The sequence below is a fragment of the Chelonoidis abingdonii genome, chromosome 11 (assembly GCF_003597395.2).
Source record: "Chelonoidis abingdonii isolate Lonesome George chromosome 11, CheloAbing_2.0, whole genome shotgun sequence".
Lineage (NCBI taxonomy): Eukaryota > Metazoa > Chordata > Testudines > Testudinidae > Chelonoidis > Chelonoidis abingdonii.
Window position 1 is genome coordinate 37,931,623 of NC_133779.1, and position 17,268 is coordinate 37,948,890.

The 17,268-nt window shown below is 54.8% G+C and overlaps 1 protein-coding gene across 3 annotated transcripts in view; it reads left to right on the forward strand.

The window, feature by feature from the left end:
* The window catches only part of PALM (paralemmin), a 60,154-nt gene extending 50,469 nt beyond the window's left edge, over window positions 1-9,685 (forward strand). For 2 of the 3 annotated variants that reach the window (XM_032783396.1, XM_032783565.2), the window contains exons 8-9: window positions 3,854-3,985; window positions 7,247-9,685. In XM_032783396.1, coding sequence (XP_032639287.1) covers window positions 3,854-3,985; window positions 7,247-7,866 — 752 coding nt within the window. In that variant the 3' untranslated portion in view covers window positions 7,867-9,685. The remainder of the gene's footprint in view (window positions 1-3,853; window positions 3,986-7,246) is intronic. The other variant, XM_075070896.1, reaches the window with a different exon arrangement.
* Window positions 9,686-17,268: the final 7,583 nt, after the last annotated feature.

Genomic DNA, 17,268 nt, shown 5'->3' on the forward strand with positions numbered 1-17,268 from the left:
ACACGGGGTTGCCCAATGCAGTGCTGCTAATCCAGCCTCTTGTATCCAATCCTGCAGGGACCAGTCTGTGGGGACACGTACACACTCCCTGAGTGTTGCGCCTTTGACCTCTGCTAGGTGATTGTGGGCCCCGGCCCGTGACACGCTGGCTCCCTTTGGAGTCAAGAGAGGCTGAGGGGACTCCGCCCCACGGATGTCATTCCAGAAAAATTCAGGGGGGCCAGGGCACAAAACTGCATTGGCATATAGACCATTATCTGTGATTGTCATTCTGGGAGGGGGAGTGGAAGACAGAATGGAGCCTATGAAAAGTTGGAGGAGGGGCAAACCAAGGTCTTGCAAACTGCACCCCCCCACCCCCGCCCAATAGCACATGATGCCCCTGCTCAGCACCTTGCAGGATTGTGGCCCTAATAGCGCATTTCAATCACTAAGGACTGTGGTGCTCAAAACCCATTGTAGCAAGGTTTCACCGGGCTGGCCTCTGCCTCAGTTTCCCCTCCCTCCAGGCCCATAGTCCTTTATGAGGGCTTCGCCTTGCTGGGACCCCTATCCAGCAAGCTCCTGCTTCGTGCAGGGATCTCTTTGAGGCCTCCTGCCTGGGAGCTCTGGAGAGCTGTTACCTGCCCTTGTCCCAGCCGGCTCCCTCCCCAGGCCCTCTGCCCAGCAGCTCATCCGGCCCTCCAGTTCCTTTGGGCCTCTTCCTGGACTCCCCCGCAGGCTCTGCCAGCAGTTCTACATCCCCTGTGCCCATCACTTGATCACCTGCCCCATTCATGTCCCCTGGGATGGTGGGTTACTCCTGGCAGAGGCCAGGCTGAGCCCCAGCCTTTTAAAGGGTCAGCTCAACCCGTACCACTCTCACAAAGCAGACCCCACACTTTTCCGAGCTGTATTGTGACGTAGCAAAGATGAGCTCCGCAGGTGAGTCTGACTGAACCGAACGGAACAGCGTGAGTAGATTCTATGGCCCAGACCCTCGAAGGTGCTGAGGTGCCGAATGTCCATTGAAATCAATGGGAGTTTGGTGTCACGAGGCCTCTGAGGATCTGAGCCGATACTCTTGTTCTGTTCTCTAGCGGAGGTTGGTCTGTGATGTCCCCTCGAGAAGACGGTTGTCTCAGGAAATGAAGACACAGAAAATTCAAAGTATTGGCGCTGTTTCCATTTTGCAGGGCTTGAAAAGGATCCATTTGGCACCAACATCTTTGGTGTTTTTTCACCGAAATTCAAAACAGTTGCCAGAATATTTTGTTTCCCAAAAACACTTGGCCTGGGTGGCTTTTCTTTTTTTAACTGAAAACCAGGTTTTGGGTAAATGGAAAAATGTCAATAATGATCAGGCTTAAAAATATCAATTAAAAACACCCCCGGAGAATTTTGTGCGAGATAGAGAGTTTTGACCATGTCGGGAAAAAAAATTTTGCAAAAATTTCAGTTTTAAAAAAAATGACAAATTTTCAACCAAAAAAAAATCGAGGGGCAAAGAATGTCAACCCCCGTATGAGAGAGGAAAGGGGCTTTCCCAGCCCTCCTATTGCAATGCATGCGTGTATTAAATCGCAACAAATGATGATTGGGGGCAGTTCTCTGGCCTGGTCAGACAGACTCCCTTCTGGCCTTGCAATCTAGGAACAATTTTTTGGGGCGATTACTCAGTTCAGTCACCAAACCGAAAAATCGGTTATTTGCCCAGTCCTAGGTCTGGCTGTGAATCCAGGCTTTGAGCCCAACTCTGATAACTATTCGAAGTCCCACCCACAGTTCCTTCTATGCAGGATTGGCTCAAGCTTTCGGTTGTATGTCTCTACCATCTGGCAGTTACCCCCCCGGGGCGCAGGGAAGATGGAATTCAGAACTTGAGCAAGTTTGTATCTCTGAGAGGCAGGTGGACAGGCACCTGCCCATGGGATGGGCAAAGAACAGGCCACTCCCCTGCTCACCGTGCCACAGCTCCAAAAGCATTGCTGTGAATTTCGGTCCCCGACACTGACCAGGCATAAAGACGACACGGCTATTTCTGAACTGCGTCCATTGGGGCTGTTTCACACTGAGTGTGCACCGCCCACGTGCGGCTCCCGGGCCAGCCCTAGCCCTGCTTTGCCAGAGCTGTGCGGCAAACGGTGGCGTGAATGAGCTACACCTTGAGTCGTACAACACAGTAAGGTTCAGCTAAGGCCAAGAACAATCCAAGCTTCAGCCCTAGACCCTCCACCTTCCAAAGTGGAGGTATTCACTCACTGCACGCTTGTTACATACATGTAAACCCCCTTAATGTCAAGCGCGAGCCATCCAGCTCAATTGGTTTCCAAGCCCGAGGCAGAAATGTTATTTATATAATCTGAGATGCTGTTTCTGGCCTTACCCTTTTAGCCTCTTATTATTTGAAATCACACTGCAGCTGCACTTGTTCGGGTTGCCTGTTGATAGAAATCCCCTCACTTTCCCGTGGGTTGATTTCTTTCTTTCTTTGCCTCCTGCTCCTTGTGGCTTGTTGGCTCAGAGGGAAGGACATGTTGACTCATAGCATGGCTCATCTAACCCCCCCCACTGCAGCCTGGCCGCTTAGATAAAGCCAGCTGGCTAATCTAAAGGCTGCTTGCAAGCCAGCACAGCTCAGCTAGGAGCGCTTAGCAGCATGGTTCTCCGTAGGTCCATGCCGCCATTCTGTGGGCACTCTGGGGTTTGCAGGTGAAGTACAACGGGGCTTAGCAATGGTGCATGAAAGGGAAGCTACATTCCTATTGCAAATGATTGGCTTTAGCCAGGTGAGTATGGATCAAGCCTCAGAGTCCACAGCTCCCTCGAGGAGCCACCAAGACAAGGGGACAGAGCAGGGCTCGGAGCCCAGGTGTAGCATGTGAGAGCTGGGTACGAGGCGTTCTCAGCGACGGGGATCCAGCAGTCGAAGCGCCAGAGAAGCTCAGACGCGCCCAAAGCTGGGAAGCACTGCACAGATGCCACTGGGCCTACGGCATTTTACACCAGCTGAGAATCTGTCCTAGGGTATGATTCTCCACCGCCTTGCATTGTCACAGACACCTGCGCAAAGCAGGGGTGACACACTCCCAGCCGCAGGAGTGGGGAATTCCAGCTGGGGGAGTGTTTTGCACCCACTTTGCCCGGGGGGAACAATGCCACAGAGCACGGGACAGAGGGCAGTTGGGTTCCTGGGACTGGTTGTTCATTGGAGAAGCTGAGCCCTGTGATCTTTGATTCCTATCTGCTCAGTGAACTGACGGAAACAAATCCTAGATTCTCTTCTGCCTCCTGCATCCATGTGAGAATCCAAGAGCAGGTGCTTTCCTGCCGTTCTTACTACAACTGAATTTGAAAGTTGGGGTTTTTACTAAATGCACAAAACCGGAGTGAGGGTCAGATCCCTGCTCAGAGTCCTCGGCGGGGCCTGATCCTGCTGGCCAGCTGCTCAGCGGAGAGAAGCGAGCTAGGCCCATCCCTCAGCTCTCTGGACAGAGAGGTGACAATGGAAGCAGTTCTCTGTCCACAATGTCACATCAGCCACCAAGAGGGGGCATGGAACAGCCCCAGAGGTAAGGGAGCTCACGGCAGCACTGGGATGGCTCAGGCGCTAAGGATGCTGGAAGGTAATGTACATCCTGCTGGGAAGGCCGTGCCTGGGACGTAGGGGCTGCCTGCCATGCACTCCTCCCTGCTGGAACGCACACTCCCGCCTCTCCCCGCCTAACATCTCCGAGCTCGCCCACTGGCACCCCCTCCTCTCCATCATGCACCCCTCTCCCCACGCTAGCTGCCTGCTTCTGAGTGCTGGAGCCTCATAGCGGGGTGGGAGATGGGGGCTGGGTTAACTCTCACTGTCCTGTTTGTATCCCAGCCATGTACTCAGTGGAGATCACAGTGGAGAAGGACAGAATAACTGGGGAGACCAAAGTCCTATCCAGCACCACCCTGCTCCCCAAGAATCATTGCCTGCAGGGGGTCAAGGTGTACGAGGATGAGATGAAAGGTATGGGCCCAAGGAGTGTCCCTCCCTCCCCAGGCATCCTGGAGGCCAGGAGGGAGGTGAAGGGAGAAGGTGGCTGTAGGCACTGCCAGAGGAGCATCACTGTTGGTGGCAGGGCCAGTGGCCGTTCACTGCTGTCTACTGTTCTTCAGCTTTCCTGGGGACTGACAGGTGGGCCCCTGCCACGGCTGTGGTGGGTCATTGGCACCAGCCTCTCAGGGTTAGCAGCTAACAGCCACCATGCCCTGCGTCCCTGCCCAATACCCAGTGCCATGTTGCTCTCCCGGAACCAGTAGATTTGATCTCCAAGCCCCCGGAGAACAGTAGGGTTCTAAGGAACAGCCAGCAGGGATTTGTCAAGAGCAAATCATGCCAAAACAAGGTGGGTCCACAACTGCTTGAAGAACTGTGCTCAGAGGGTCATGCTCAATGGTTTGCTGTCAAACCAGGAGGGCGTCTCTTGCAGCATCCTGCAGGGCCAGCTCTGGGTCCAGCACTGGGCAATATTTTCATTAGTGCCTTAGGTACTGGAGTGGAGGACATGCTGATAAAACCTGCAGATGACATCGAGCGGGGGGGCGGGGTTTGCAAGCACTTTGGAGGGCAGGATTACAATTCAAAATGACCTTGAGAAATCGGAGAATTGCTCTGAATTCAACAGGATGAAATTCAGCAAAGACAAGAGCAAAGTGCTTCACTTTGGAAGGAAAAATCAAATGCACACCTACAAAACGGGGAATAGGTGAGGCGATAGTACGGCTGAAAGGGATCTGGGGTCCTAGTGGCTCACACATTGTATATGAGTCAACAATGTGATGCAGCTGTGAAAAAGGCTGTTATCGTTCTGGGGTGCGTTAACTGGAGTGTGGGATGTAGGACATGGGAGGTGATTGTCCTGCTCCACTTGACATTGATCAGGCTTAATTTGGAATCCGGTGTCCAGTTCTGGGCACCCCATTTTAGGGAAGGTGTGGACAAATTGGAGAGAGTCCAGAAGAGAGCAACAAAAATGATGAAATGTTCAGAAAACCTGCCCTCTGGGGAAAGGTTCACAAAACTGGGCACGTTTAGTCTTGAGAAAAGACGACAGAGAGAAGATCTGATAACAATCTTCAAATATGTGAAGGGTGGCTGGTATACAGAGGATGGTGATCAGTTCTTCTCCACATCCACTGAAGATAGGACAAGAAAATAACGGGCTTAATCTGCAGCAAGGGGGATTTAAGTTTGATATTAGGAAAAACTTTCTAATTATAAGCAGAGTTAAGCTCTGGAACAGGCTTCCAAGAGAGGCTGGGAAATCCCCATCATGGAAGGTTTTTAAGAGCAGGTTGGCGGAATCCTGGTCAGGGATGGCCTAGCTTGGACTTGCCTCAGCACAGGAGGCTGGTCTTGATGACCTCTCGAGGTCCCTTCCAGCCCTGCATTGCTCTGATTCTCTCTCATGCGTTGGAGGATGTTAGATAAGCGCTTTCATGTCCCAGGGTGGCCCCAGGAAATGGAGGAAAGATTCATAGGATGCATGACATAGTCTAGAGTTGATGCATAGACGTGTGTGGGAGGTAACATTGTTTAGGTCGAAGCTGTGTGGTGCCATGGCTTGGATGCTGGACTCTGGGTCCAGTTCAGTCCCTGGCTCTGCTACTTAATTTGTGCGACCTTGGGCAAGTTGCTTTCCCTGCCCTGTGCCTCAGTTTCCCTAGTGTGTGAAATGGGGGCTAATAAGACCTGACTTCCTAAAATGCTTTGGGGTCTGTGTTACCTTGCTTTCTTGTTAAGAGCCTCCACGACTGCAGATATCTTTTGCCTTTTGTGTTGAGCCACCGCATCAGCTGACAGCCGCGTCCTGGGACTGTGAGCGAATAGCAAGAGTGTGGTACTAACTATCTGAACTCCTTAGTGATTTGCTGCCTGCAACCTTCCCCTCACCCCTTCCCAGTGTGGCAGAAGCCACGTGGATTGCTGGGCAAGGCAGCTGAGGTGTGACAGGAGTGACCCACACACATTCAGACTCTTTGGTCAAGTGCAACTGGGGTCTTGTTTGTCGCCCGGCGGGTGCAGGGAGGCATTGGGGCTGAAACAAGCGAAGGCGCCTTTAAAAGTCACTTCGCCCCTTGTAGCGTTCTGCAGATGTTGGGGGATCGATTTGCAAACGATGGGCAAACATGGCCCCATTTTCAGTGAACATCAGTCCCCGTGAATGGCTCTTACTGAGGGTGTGCTGCGACCTTTCTTGTTCCATTGGTAACGGACACTGGCCCACACATACTCCACACACTGGGCTTGGATGTGTGTTCTGCTTCAATAGGTTTATAACAGCAACTCCATGGGGTGCTGACAGGAGCTCTGAGCTTGGGGCTCCCCTGGTTTGTAGGCTGCTAATTTTGCTCTGATCAGGTTTGGGTTTCTCTCCTGGCCTGTCCCACGAGCTGTGTGTGGGTTGCACTATTTCACTGCCTCGCATTATTCAGGGCAGCTGTCGGCGAAGCAGCACGCACCCTTGGCTCCTGGAAAGAGATGCACCAAGCTAGCCACATAATAACCAGCAGAGCCACCTTCCATAGTGGTAACATGTCATCACCCCCATGGGGAAATCAAACCCAAATGCCTTGGTATGGAGCAGTCGCGCCACCTAGTGGCTACGTATACTAATCTCGGGGGGGGATTCTTTCTTACAGATGCCCCAGGTCATCACCCCTGTACTGAGGATGATCTGGGGATGTATCCTAGATGACCAATTCTAGGGCTGGTTTCCTGTTTAAAGGGTTTTTTCCTTTGTGGATGTGATCCACCCCAAGCACTGCTTTATAAGCTGTTGGTTCTCTTCACCTGACTGTAGATGGGGGGTTGCTGTGGCTCGCCCAAGGAATAATTCCCTGGATGGCAGCAAGTGCTGATCTGGGAGTGTCACTGAATAACAACCGCGGTTTCTGGTGACTGGGTCGAGGGTGCAGCAAACAGCAGAGTGTGGGGAGTGTCTGCCTCTTTGAAGGGCTCAAAATCTGCCTGATCCAGAAGGGGAGTTCTGGGTGTGGGTCAGATCCTAAACCAAGAGGCAGCCAGCTCCAGAGGGGAGCAATAATGTGAGATTAGCTCTGTAGATTTCTCCCATCTGAAACCTAAACCCCCAGCCCTGGCTTGGTTCCAAGCCTTCGTCTCAGCCTATCCCAGATCCAGGCACCACCTCTCATCTCTAGATCAGCCTGGCACATGTCCCCTTGGCCTTCCTCTGAGCCCTCACTGTCTTCTCTGTCTCTCCCACAGTGGTGCACGCGGTCCACATGGAGGATGGAGCCCTCGAGAACGGGGTGCATCCTCTCAGCTCCTCCGAGGTGGACGAGCTGATCCACAAGGCAGATGAAGCGAACCTGAGCGAGGTCTCCCAGAGGGACTCGAAGATCAAGGAGCACGAAGAAGCCAAGAAGGGAGGTCCCGGGGGCAACCTGCCCAGCCAGAAGACAACTCCCCGGAAGGAGATCACTGGGGTGCAAGCCAAGCCAGTGGACAGCCCAAGAATCCTGGCCTCCGGCGAAGGGGCAGAGCCTAGCAAAGAGCAGCCAGTTACCATGATCTTCATGGGCTATCAGAACGTGGAGGACGAGGACGAGACCAAAAAGGTGTTGGGCCTGGGGGGCACCATCAAGGCCGAGCTGGTGGTGATCGAAGATGCCGACAACAAGCCAGCAGCAGCCGGAGCGGCAGAAAGCATGGGCAAGGACCACGCCCCGCCCAACGGCAGCACCGTGGAGCCCGTGGCTGCCCTGCCACAGAAGGAAGACGGCCAGGTCGGGGAGATGCCAGGAACCAACAACACGGATCCCCAGGGGGCCGATCAGGACCTAGACATGAAGAAACAGCGTTGCAAATGCTGCACGGTGATGTGAAACCTCTGCCGGCTCCATTGAACAGCCAAAAAGGACTGCCCCCCCACACCTTCTGTTACCCCATCCCTCATAGTTCCCTAGGTTCCACCCACAAACTCCAAGTGACACAGGATTTTATTTACTTACCAGACACAACTTCTTTTTCTTAAGAGACTGGGGATACAAATGCAGTGTTTGTAAAGTGTATAATAGGCAGCACCATCTCCCGGCCGCGGCATCGCTCGTCTGACGTCCGCTTCCATGCAATATGCCACCGGCGCTGAATATTATATTTATTATACACGCTTATTTTTCCCCCTGCCTTTGGCTCTCCCCCCCACCTCCCGCTCCCCTGTGCCATGGTGGGGTCTCTCAGAGATCCTCAGCCCACCGGGGATGGCCATCATGGAACTCTCCCTCCTATAGGACTCCCATTTTTTTAATTTTACTGATGGCTTTCCCCCTCGTTAATTGACACCCTTCTCTGTTATCCAAAGGATGCTGGAGCTGATCTCACTGATGGGAGGCTCAGGAGAGGGTCATAGGACTACGAAGCCTCCTTAGATGGTTCTTCAAGAACTGGCTGTTGTTAGGACTTTTTTTCCGGCCTTCTGGAAGGGGAAGGAGGGAGGCCACCTACGTCCCAGCACTTTCTCCACATGCCCTGGCGTCAATGGGCCATGGTTTAGAAACACCCTGGCCACCTGCTCCAGCAGGACAGAAGCTCCTGTATCATCATGATGAGGCCACAGCCAGCTGACAGGGCCCGCCTATCCAGCGGCAGCTTAACTATCCCCCTCACCCTGGGTTCGTTCCTATGAAAGGTCTGGGGAAACCCAACAAGGCACAGACACAGCACCCCAAACCACAGCCCTACAAGAAGTTTGAAGCAGAGGTTTCGGCCACCAAGTGAGCTGCTGGGCTGAACTTAAATTTGGCCTGATCTTGCTGCTTAAGAGTTTGTAAGCACTGACCTGAGCCTTCAAACCAGCCGCAAGAGGGACTGTTTCTGCGGCAAAAGGAAAAGGACACTCCCTGGGGAGGAGACCTCTGCAAACACGTGTGACGTACTGACACAGCTTGGCCAAGGTCCGTGGGGGTGGGCTGTGAGATGGACCTGTTGTTTCAACACCTAAGTTGATCATTCCTGTGGTGCCAAGGGCAACGCTCAGTTCCAGAAAAATGCAGCGGTGTAAAAAATAAACAGGTCCCTGCTGGATTTCTAGGGAGCAGAATCAGTCATTCCGGAGTCGCTCCTTCTCTGAAGGAACTTCTCAGTCTGGCACTCACAATGGTGACCACAAGCCTTAAGGTTCTTTATTGACCCCGCTGGTTTGAGTGCTGGAACCGGGGCCTATCAGCTCCCACACCCCTGTGATGTCATGTCTTCTGCTGGTTTCTACAGAAGAGCGGCTCCTTCATTTCTTAGCTGGCTTTTCTCTGCTGGAATGACAAGACCATGACGGGGCGAGGTGGTTGGAAGGACATTGACTGCGTCTCCCCTTGCATGAATATTTCCCTTGTAGACACTGTGCCAGTAAGAATATCGGCCACTGAGCTGTTGACTGAGATGCTCCCAGCCCTGGACGGTGGGTGAAATTGGAAGAGGTTGGCCCAAGTCTCGGCCAGCGGGAGACGGGACTGCTCGTTGGGCATTCTGGAGGGTTGTTCTGGACGTGTTCATGGTCATTAAACTGTGGAGCCCTGGTTAGCGACAGGTAGGGCCCTCGTCCCCTGTCAGCACCTCCACCCACTCAGCACCGGCAGCCCCATAGCATCAATGCTGTCGCCTTCTCAGTCCAGGGCAGCCCTCCCACGCAACATGCTTGTCTGGACAAAGTCTGAGCCCTCCAATCCCTGGGCATGTCCTATTGCTGCATGGGTGGGGGCATTATGATTCGCCTTTGGCATCACCTAGTGGCATTGATGGGTCCCCTCGAGTCAGTTGCTTATTCAGCACATTTGGCCCTGGCAAAGTAAAACAGTTTTCACTTTGGGGCCAAAGAGCCCAGCAAGGGACTCGACAAATGGCTCTGAAGGGGGGCAGAGTTTGGCAGCTGCCTCAATTGCTTGGAGACACCCCTAAACCAGGCCCCGGTCCTACCCTCCTTGAAACCTGTGCAGGCCTGCTGACCCCAATGGGGTTGCACCAGCTGTACCTGAAAGCAGAATTCCCCCCTCCCCCAAGTAATGAGATGAGGCTGGATTCGACTCTCGGCTACCCGCTGACTGGTGTGTCTCTGCCCCAGAGCTTGGGGAATCCTCTGGGGGGTCGCTCACAGAGGTTTCCGCTCTCAGCATATCTCATCCGGGCTGACGTCTTTTCTCGGGAACACCTCGCGAGGGAGCTCCTCAGAACAGACTCCTCCCTGATCCCGACTCACTTTGCTTGCACTCTCCCTGCAGCGTAGCGCTGTGGGTGTAGCGAGATCAGCCCCTCACTCCCCTGATCACGCCTGACGAATTGCAGGCCAGACCCCATCTGGTGTAAACTGCCAGAGCACCATCGACTGCAGGGGGGAGACACCAGTTCACTGACACCGGCTGAGGATCTGCCCCAGGCTCTGCAGCAGAGCATGACCGGGGAGACAGTTCTGCTCCACCACAGCCAGATTCGCAAGGATGCTGCAAGTCCCTCAAAGGCAGCTTGTTGGCTCACTGCATTTGGGCCCCTGTCCGAGTGGGCGGCACAGGGTAAACCCCATCCAGCAGGACAAACCAATCAATGGGCCATGACCCAGGGGTGCCACTAGAATGCAGGCTCGGTGCTAGTGGTGAGACTTCTCGGGTAGGCAGACAAAGCTACTGTGTGTGGGTCTCGGGTCTCCCTTGCTGTGACGGGCTGAAATAGGACGAGCTGTAGGGTTAGTGACAGGACTAGAGATTGCGGCTCATGTAGCACTCGCTGTGCAAGGAAAAGCTGGCGCTCAATGTTTGGTTCGGGACGGCAGAGTCAGGGATGCCTTGGAGCTGGGTCATTTATCTGCAGTGAATCATTTATCGATCCGACTTTAGACCTTTTTCCCACACGCCCCAGATAGACTTTATTACAGGTTTGCTCATTACTGGAAACGGTTCGACGAACGCTCCGTGAAAACGCTCCGGGAATGTGGCATTAAGCATTAAGCAGGGTGTCAGGTTGCGGGCCGGAGTCTTTGGAATCGCCTCTGCTCTCCAGCAGGAGTGTTGAAATTTGTTACGAGCAGGGCCAAGGGAAGGGATTTGAGGAGGTGCCCCTGGGAACGCTTCCTGCATGGAGCATATGTTTGTACGCGCGTGAGCGAGCCGGGAGCTTCCCAGGAACTTTCTGGGAGGCAGACAAACACAAAAGTTTGTGGGCGTGTTTGCTGAAATCACGCCAAATGCCCTTAAGGTCAAGTTGAGGCCAGATCTCCATCTTGAGTAAGTCAGCCCAGTTCCATTGACTCCAGTGGATTTATGCCTTCGGAGGGCCTGGCCCTGGGAGGTGATGAACGCTTTTTATTTGTTGAAAATGTTCACCCGGCTCTAGATGCTATGGGACCAGATCCTCACCTGGTATAAATGGAAAGCCAATGGCGTTATGCCAGTTTATGCCACCTGTGTGGTGCATCAGTGCCATCTCTGCCATCTTTACACCAGGTCAGTCAGTAAATGGGGAGGTGATAAAGTGTGGGGAGGTGGCTCTGGGCTCCCTTGGTTTTCACCCTGTTCTCTCACATCATCCTTAGGGGCTGATCTCACCCAGGTGTTGCCCACTGGCAACAGCATCTTCTGCCCAGGCATGAAGGGGGACGTCATCCTGACTTCTCTGTTATGTGAAAATTACCACTAGGCAAGATTAACAGCAATTGCCCTGTAGGCTTAACTGGACTCAGCAGGTGCCAAGGCTACTTGCTGTCTCTCTGCAGAGGGGTAAATTTCACCCTAATGTGATGTCTCAAGGATTAACCAAAGATCAGGCCCCTGACTGCACATAGTGGTCTCCCCTCTTCCCTCATGATTTGTGTAGCATTTGCTGTTAGAGCGTTTCCCCTGCTGCGCAGTTTGATAGGTTCCCATGCTTGGTGTCACCCCACGGCTACTCCCTGCCACACCCAGCTGTGGTTTTCGCACCCTTCCACACATGGAAATATACTCACCCGGGGCCGTGACCATTGGAATATACCCACCTGGGGCCGTGCCCATTCTTTCTCCTAGCTCCACTGATTTTGAGAGGGGCCCAGAGAGAGGCATCAGTGAAGTTGGCCCCCAAATAGAAACCAAGAGATTAAAAAGTATGTGCGCGCGCGCTCACACACACACACACACACGCAACCTGAGGCCTAGATCCACAGGGACTACATTTTACAATCAAATTGTTACTGCCTCTTCTAGGTCCACCAAAGCAGTAAAGCCCGTGTGTAACTCTGCACATGTTCTTTGCTGGACCAGGGATCCGTCCTCCGTCTGCACCTGGTTACACTTCCAGTCTCCTCATGTTCCCGTTCAAAGATTCTCGTACCGGTGGGAGGGCCGGGTGCACAGAAGCAGATCCTGGTTAGTCACCTGCTTTTTCCCCACTAGGCTGCCCAGTTCCCTTCGGCCTGTGACAATCATTTCTCCAGGGGCAGATGGAGGCCGACGCTTTCCTCAGTGCTCAGCCTCTGACCCTTGGCCTTTGAACGCAGCAGCATCACAGCTGCTTCTCCCCTGAGATTGGGGTACAGACTAGGTTCCCCTTGTGACCCCTGAAAGAGGCACCCGGCTGCCCAGCATTGGCTTTGGTGCAATCCAAGATGGACCCGGGAAAAGCTTTGCCAGGAGCTGATTCCACCACCCCTCAGTTATTTCATTTAACCAACAGTCTTAGCCCACATGGCTGAGATCTTTGCTGAAGAATAACCTTACAGACCCTGGGGCTTTCTGTGCGATCGTGTCTGTGCTCGAGGGGGGCGGGGGGAAGAAGGCGATGGCGGGGCGGGGTGAGAGTGACTCAGCTGTACAAAGAGTGACGTTGCCTGCCCGGCTGCCCTTGCCAGGTGCACGTTGTCCTCCTGTAGCCCCTTCTTTGGTCCCGTCCCAGCCTGGGGTGGGGCCAGACTGCATCCCCTTCTCCACGGCAGGTGGCTGTCAAGAATCAGCTGGCTTCATGCCACCTCCTGGGCGGGGATCTGGCTCCTAGGGCTCCACGGATCCGGCCTTAGTCCAGCCCCGGGAGCTCTTGCTGGTCTGGGGGCAGCCCTGCCCCCCCCCCAGTCCACACATGGGGCAGATGGGGGGTTAGGCTATGGGGCAGACCTCCCCCACGTTCCAGTCTTAAACCAGACACCAGCCTACGAGTCTGCTCCTGATGGGCTTTCTGCTGCTGCTGTTAATGGGCTCAGGATCGGGCCCTTGATTCCTCAGCTGGATCAGGGTGGGGGTGGCTTGAGGGGGAGAGAGCAGGCGCCCAGCACACTCCGAATGGGAGACTGGTGTGCAGCCCCCTCCTCTAGCTCCTTCCCCCCACATCTGCCTGGCCCCTTCCCAGCCGCTGTGTGTCCAGGGCAGTCCCTCTGTGAGTCACCCCCCCATTCCTCCCTGCCCCCCGCTGCGTGACTCGGCTGAAGTGCACTTCCCATGCTCCTGTGCTTTTTAATTGTGACGAGCCGTTTGAAGTTACAGCCCCCGTTGTTTGTAATACACCCCACCTAAGCCAATAAACTCTGTGACTAATCAGACGAATGCCTCTGCCCTCTGCTTTGGGGCCAGTCCCAGAGGCCCGCGCGGGGAGATGGGTTGTCACCTTGGATTCCTCACCACCCTGCTCCTTGCACGGAAGCGTCCGCAGCGTGACCAGATGTCCAGATTTTAGGGTCTGTTTCTTCTATAGGCTCCTATTACCCCCCACCCCCTCCCGATTTTTCACACTTGCTGTCTGGTCACCTGCAGCAGGGTGGTCACCCCGCTCCTTCCCAGAGGGGTTAAAGCAGCCCTGGAGCAGGCTGCAGCTGGGAAAAGGTTGATTGGGGGAAAGCAGCCACAGGAGGGGCCACGCCCTAGTCAGACTGTGGCTGGCCCTACAAGAGGGCTGAGGGCCAGAGACGGGGAAAGAGACTCTCTCTCTAGCTTTGTAAGAAAGCAGGACCTGGCTGCCTGGGAAGCTGAGGAGGGTAGCTAGGGTGGAGCAGTGCTGGGGAAGGGCAGAGGGAGCTGGGGAGCTCTGGTCTAGCAAAGCCCCAGGCTGCAGGCCAAGCTAAGGACCCACAACAGGGTACTAAGGCTGCAGAGGGGCAGCCTGGATATAGGCAGAGGCAGCTGGTCCAACCCCCCTTGCCGATGATGAATGGTTTACAGACTGCAGCCTGCCCTAGGGGGCGGGGACTAGATGGTGACTGGCAGTAGCCACTGAGGCAAGCTGGGGATAGGGGGTGGGGGTTCCCCTGGGAGGGGAGACCCAGACAGAGGGGGTTCTGCGGTGGGCAGAACCCCTGGGCAAAGGGCATTGGGGTCCGGGAGAGACAAGGGGCCAGTGGCAGGTGAGACATCAACCGACCTGCAGAGGGCGCTCCAGGCTGGAAAGAGCTAATTCCCTGGATGACCAGCAGGAGGCGCCACGCCAGTGAGTCGTCGTCCCGCCACACACCCTAAGCGTCCAAGATCTCGATGTCGGTATTTGCATCAAAGGCTGAGAGGCACACAGATGCTGCAGTAAAAGGGGGGGCATATAAGTATACTATAGACAGAGGGGTGTATATGGGAATGGATGGATGTGGTTAGGGGTTTTTCCCTTCCCCTGGTTCTTATCACACAGACAGGAAGCAGAAGACCAGAAGTCCGAAGCGCAGGCAGTGCGATGTTTATTGGCGTTCGTTTCAAGCAAGCATATGCATAGCTCTGATGAGGACGCAGAGCCTTTTTCCCAGGGTCCCAGTTCCCCCCCCTCTTTGGCAGGCATAATTATACCTGTAGTGCCCATCCTTGGTCCCACCCCGTACCATTTATGGTCATGTTCTGTTTTGGAGAGTGGTGAATCTGGGGGCTTTGTACCACCTCTTTCGTATCCCACGGAAGGGGTAAAGAGTGAGCTTGTGCTTCAGTCATTGAGATGGAAATGGCCTGTTAGTTCCCCTCCTTTGTCTCCTGCAGGGTCTCTGCATGATGGTCTCCTGCTAAGGGCCATGTCTGGTCTCGCATGGAGCACTGGGCTTTCATGAGAGGCCACTCCCCAGCCCTGTGACTGTGCCAAGGGAGAGCGCTAGGTAGCCAAGGAAGTGGGCGTCAGGAGGGAAGGATAATACAGACCTTAATCTTTCTGTGCAGATAACAATCTAGGCACATGAGAAGGGGAACCGCGCTGACCAGCTGGGAAGCCAATATCGCTGGAGAATGCGGCTTCTGGCAGTGACAGCCGCCCCACGCCCCATTAGCGCTGACGGCGGTTCTGCTGGAGCAATGCTGGTATTTCCAGCCGCTTGTGCACGATCTCTGGCGGGGGACAGTCTGGCTCTTATGAAATGGGGAGCAGAATAAACAGGGAGCAGGGGCATAGCAGGATAAGCATCTGCATAGGTCCCACAAGCCCTTTGCATGCTCTGCAGGGAGCTTTCTTGGCAGGGTGGGGCTCGCTGTCTTGGGCCCTGGAGGTTTTTGTCTCAGGTGAGCTGCAGGCTACAGGTAGGTTAAGGGAAGCATTCCCCACCACATTGCTCACTGCTCCCTCACCTGTGCTGGGCTTTTCAACAGCCACTGCACCCCATCCCAGAGGTGGCTGCATGTCAGAGGCTGGGGAAGTTAACCCCAATCTGTTGCTTCATGAGGATGGCCGTGATAGGGATTATGAGGCTTCCCTGGTACGTTCTATAGCGTGACCATGACTTGAGCTCCATGGCTGGAGGGCGCTAGCAAGATGCTAAGCGTGACAAGTCCATGTGCTCATTACGCTGCATGTCACAGTGGGGCCTGAACGTGGCTTCTTCTCTTGTGATGGCACCAGGCCTCCACCAGTTTGAGCTTAAGGAGAATCCCTAATTGCTATTATCAGTATAGGGTGTATGACACACACCGAGAATTAAGCAGCCCTGATTCTGTCCAGCAGAGGGCAATGGTGCCACCTACACACTAGTCACTTCATGACACACATTACATTTTCCTTGCATGGTCTAGGCTGGGGCATCCTGTCCAGCTTCTCCTGTTTTTCCCTTCTCTTGGGGGCTTGGAGTGAAGGAGGATGCGCCGGGCTCTGGCTCTTCCTGTCCTGGTGCAGAACTTTCCTGCATCCCCTTTTATCCTGATGATTTGTTTGTTCCAGCCGGGGGGTGGGGGGGTTGTCGATGCTAAAGCCCTTCCTTTGATCAGCAACATTCCTGTGGCTTCACTGTCAGCACCCCTCTGCCCCATTGTCCACCTTTCCCTACAGCACCAGGGCTGGCATTTCCACTGTCAGCTCCTGGGCCTCTGCCCAGCCACCAGCTATTGTTGCCTGCAAATCCCAGCTATTGTTGCCTGCTTTCGCCACAGATGGTCCAGAACCTCAGGCCTGCCGAGTCTTGCAGCTGCGGACTGAGGGCGGCAGGGCCGTGATCCTGGAGGTGCCGGATCCCCTGCCCCCCCCATGGGAATCCCCAGAGATGCTTCCCTGCAGCAGGTGAGTGACTATCTAGTGCAGCAGGGCGGGGTGGGGGATCCGTCTGGCTATTGCTGCTCTGAAATGGTTTAAGATCCCATGTGTCCATCCTGCTGGGCTGGGCTGCTCCTGACTAATAGAGGCGGGGATGGGGGGGCAGGCAGAAGTATGTGGGGAGCTCTTCCATTTGGCTTCTGCCACCTCCCGGCCCAGGAGACCTGGCGCCTGTCTTCATTGCAGGGCGTTGTCAGAGCCCCACTGCCCCAGCACGGAAGGAGAAGCCTCCTTCCTTGGCTAGTTCTGCCGGGCTCCTGCAGTGTCCGGACAGAGCTGGAGTTCCCCAGATGCACCAGGGACTGCAGAAGGGAGCTGCCCATGGAGCCATGGGATTGGGCTGAGCTGGCAGGATGGGCAGCCCGGTGAGCTCGCCCGCCTCCTCACACAGGCTGATCCCTGCCTGCAGGAGCCGCTTCCAGAACTGAAGGAGGAGCCCTGTGGGAAGGGAGCTGCCCTCGCCTGGCTGGGAAGAGGGGCATTCTGGGGAGCCCAGACTCTCACCCCAAACTCTGGGGTTGACTTTCCCAGTGGCCCAAATCCAAACCCGAGTTTGGGGGGGGGCTGAACCCCAAATCCAGTTCCAACTTTTGCAAATGGCCCCTTGTCTTCAGAACAGGCTGAAGACAAACCCAATTCTGAAAACATTGGGGGGGTTCAAAAGCCAGAGCTGGCCCCTGCCCCCACTGGAGCCAAAGAGGGCGTCTGGCTAGCCGGAAAGCAACGTGGCTGGTGGCAGGGGCCAGCTCTGATATCAGCGATCCCAGAGGCATCTCCAGAGCACTGCACAAGCCCCAGCGGCC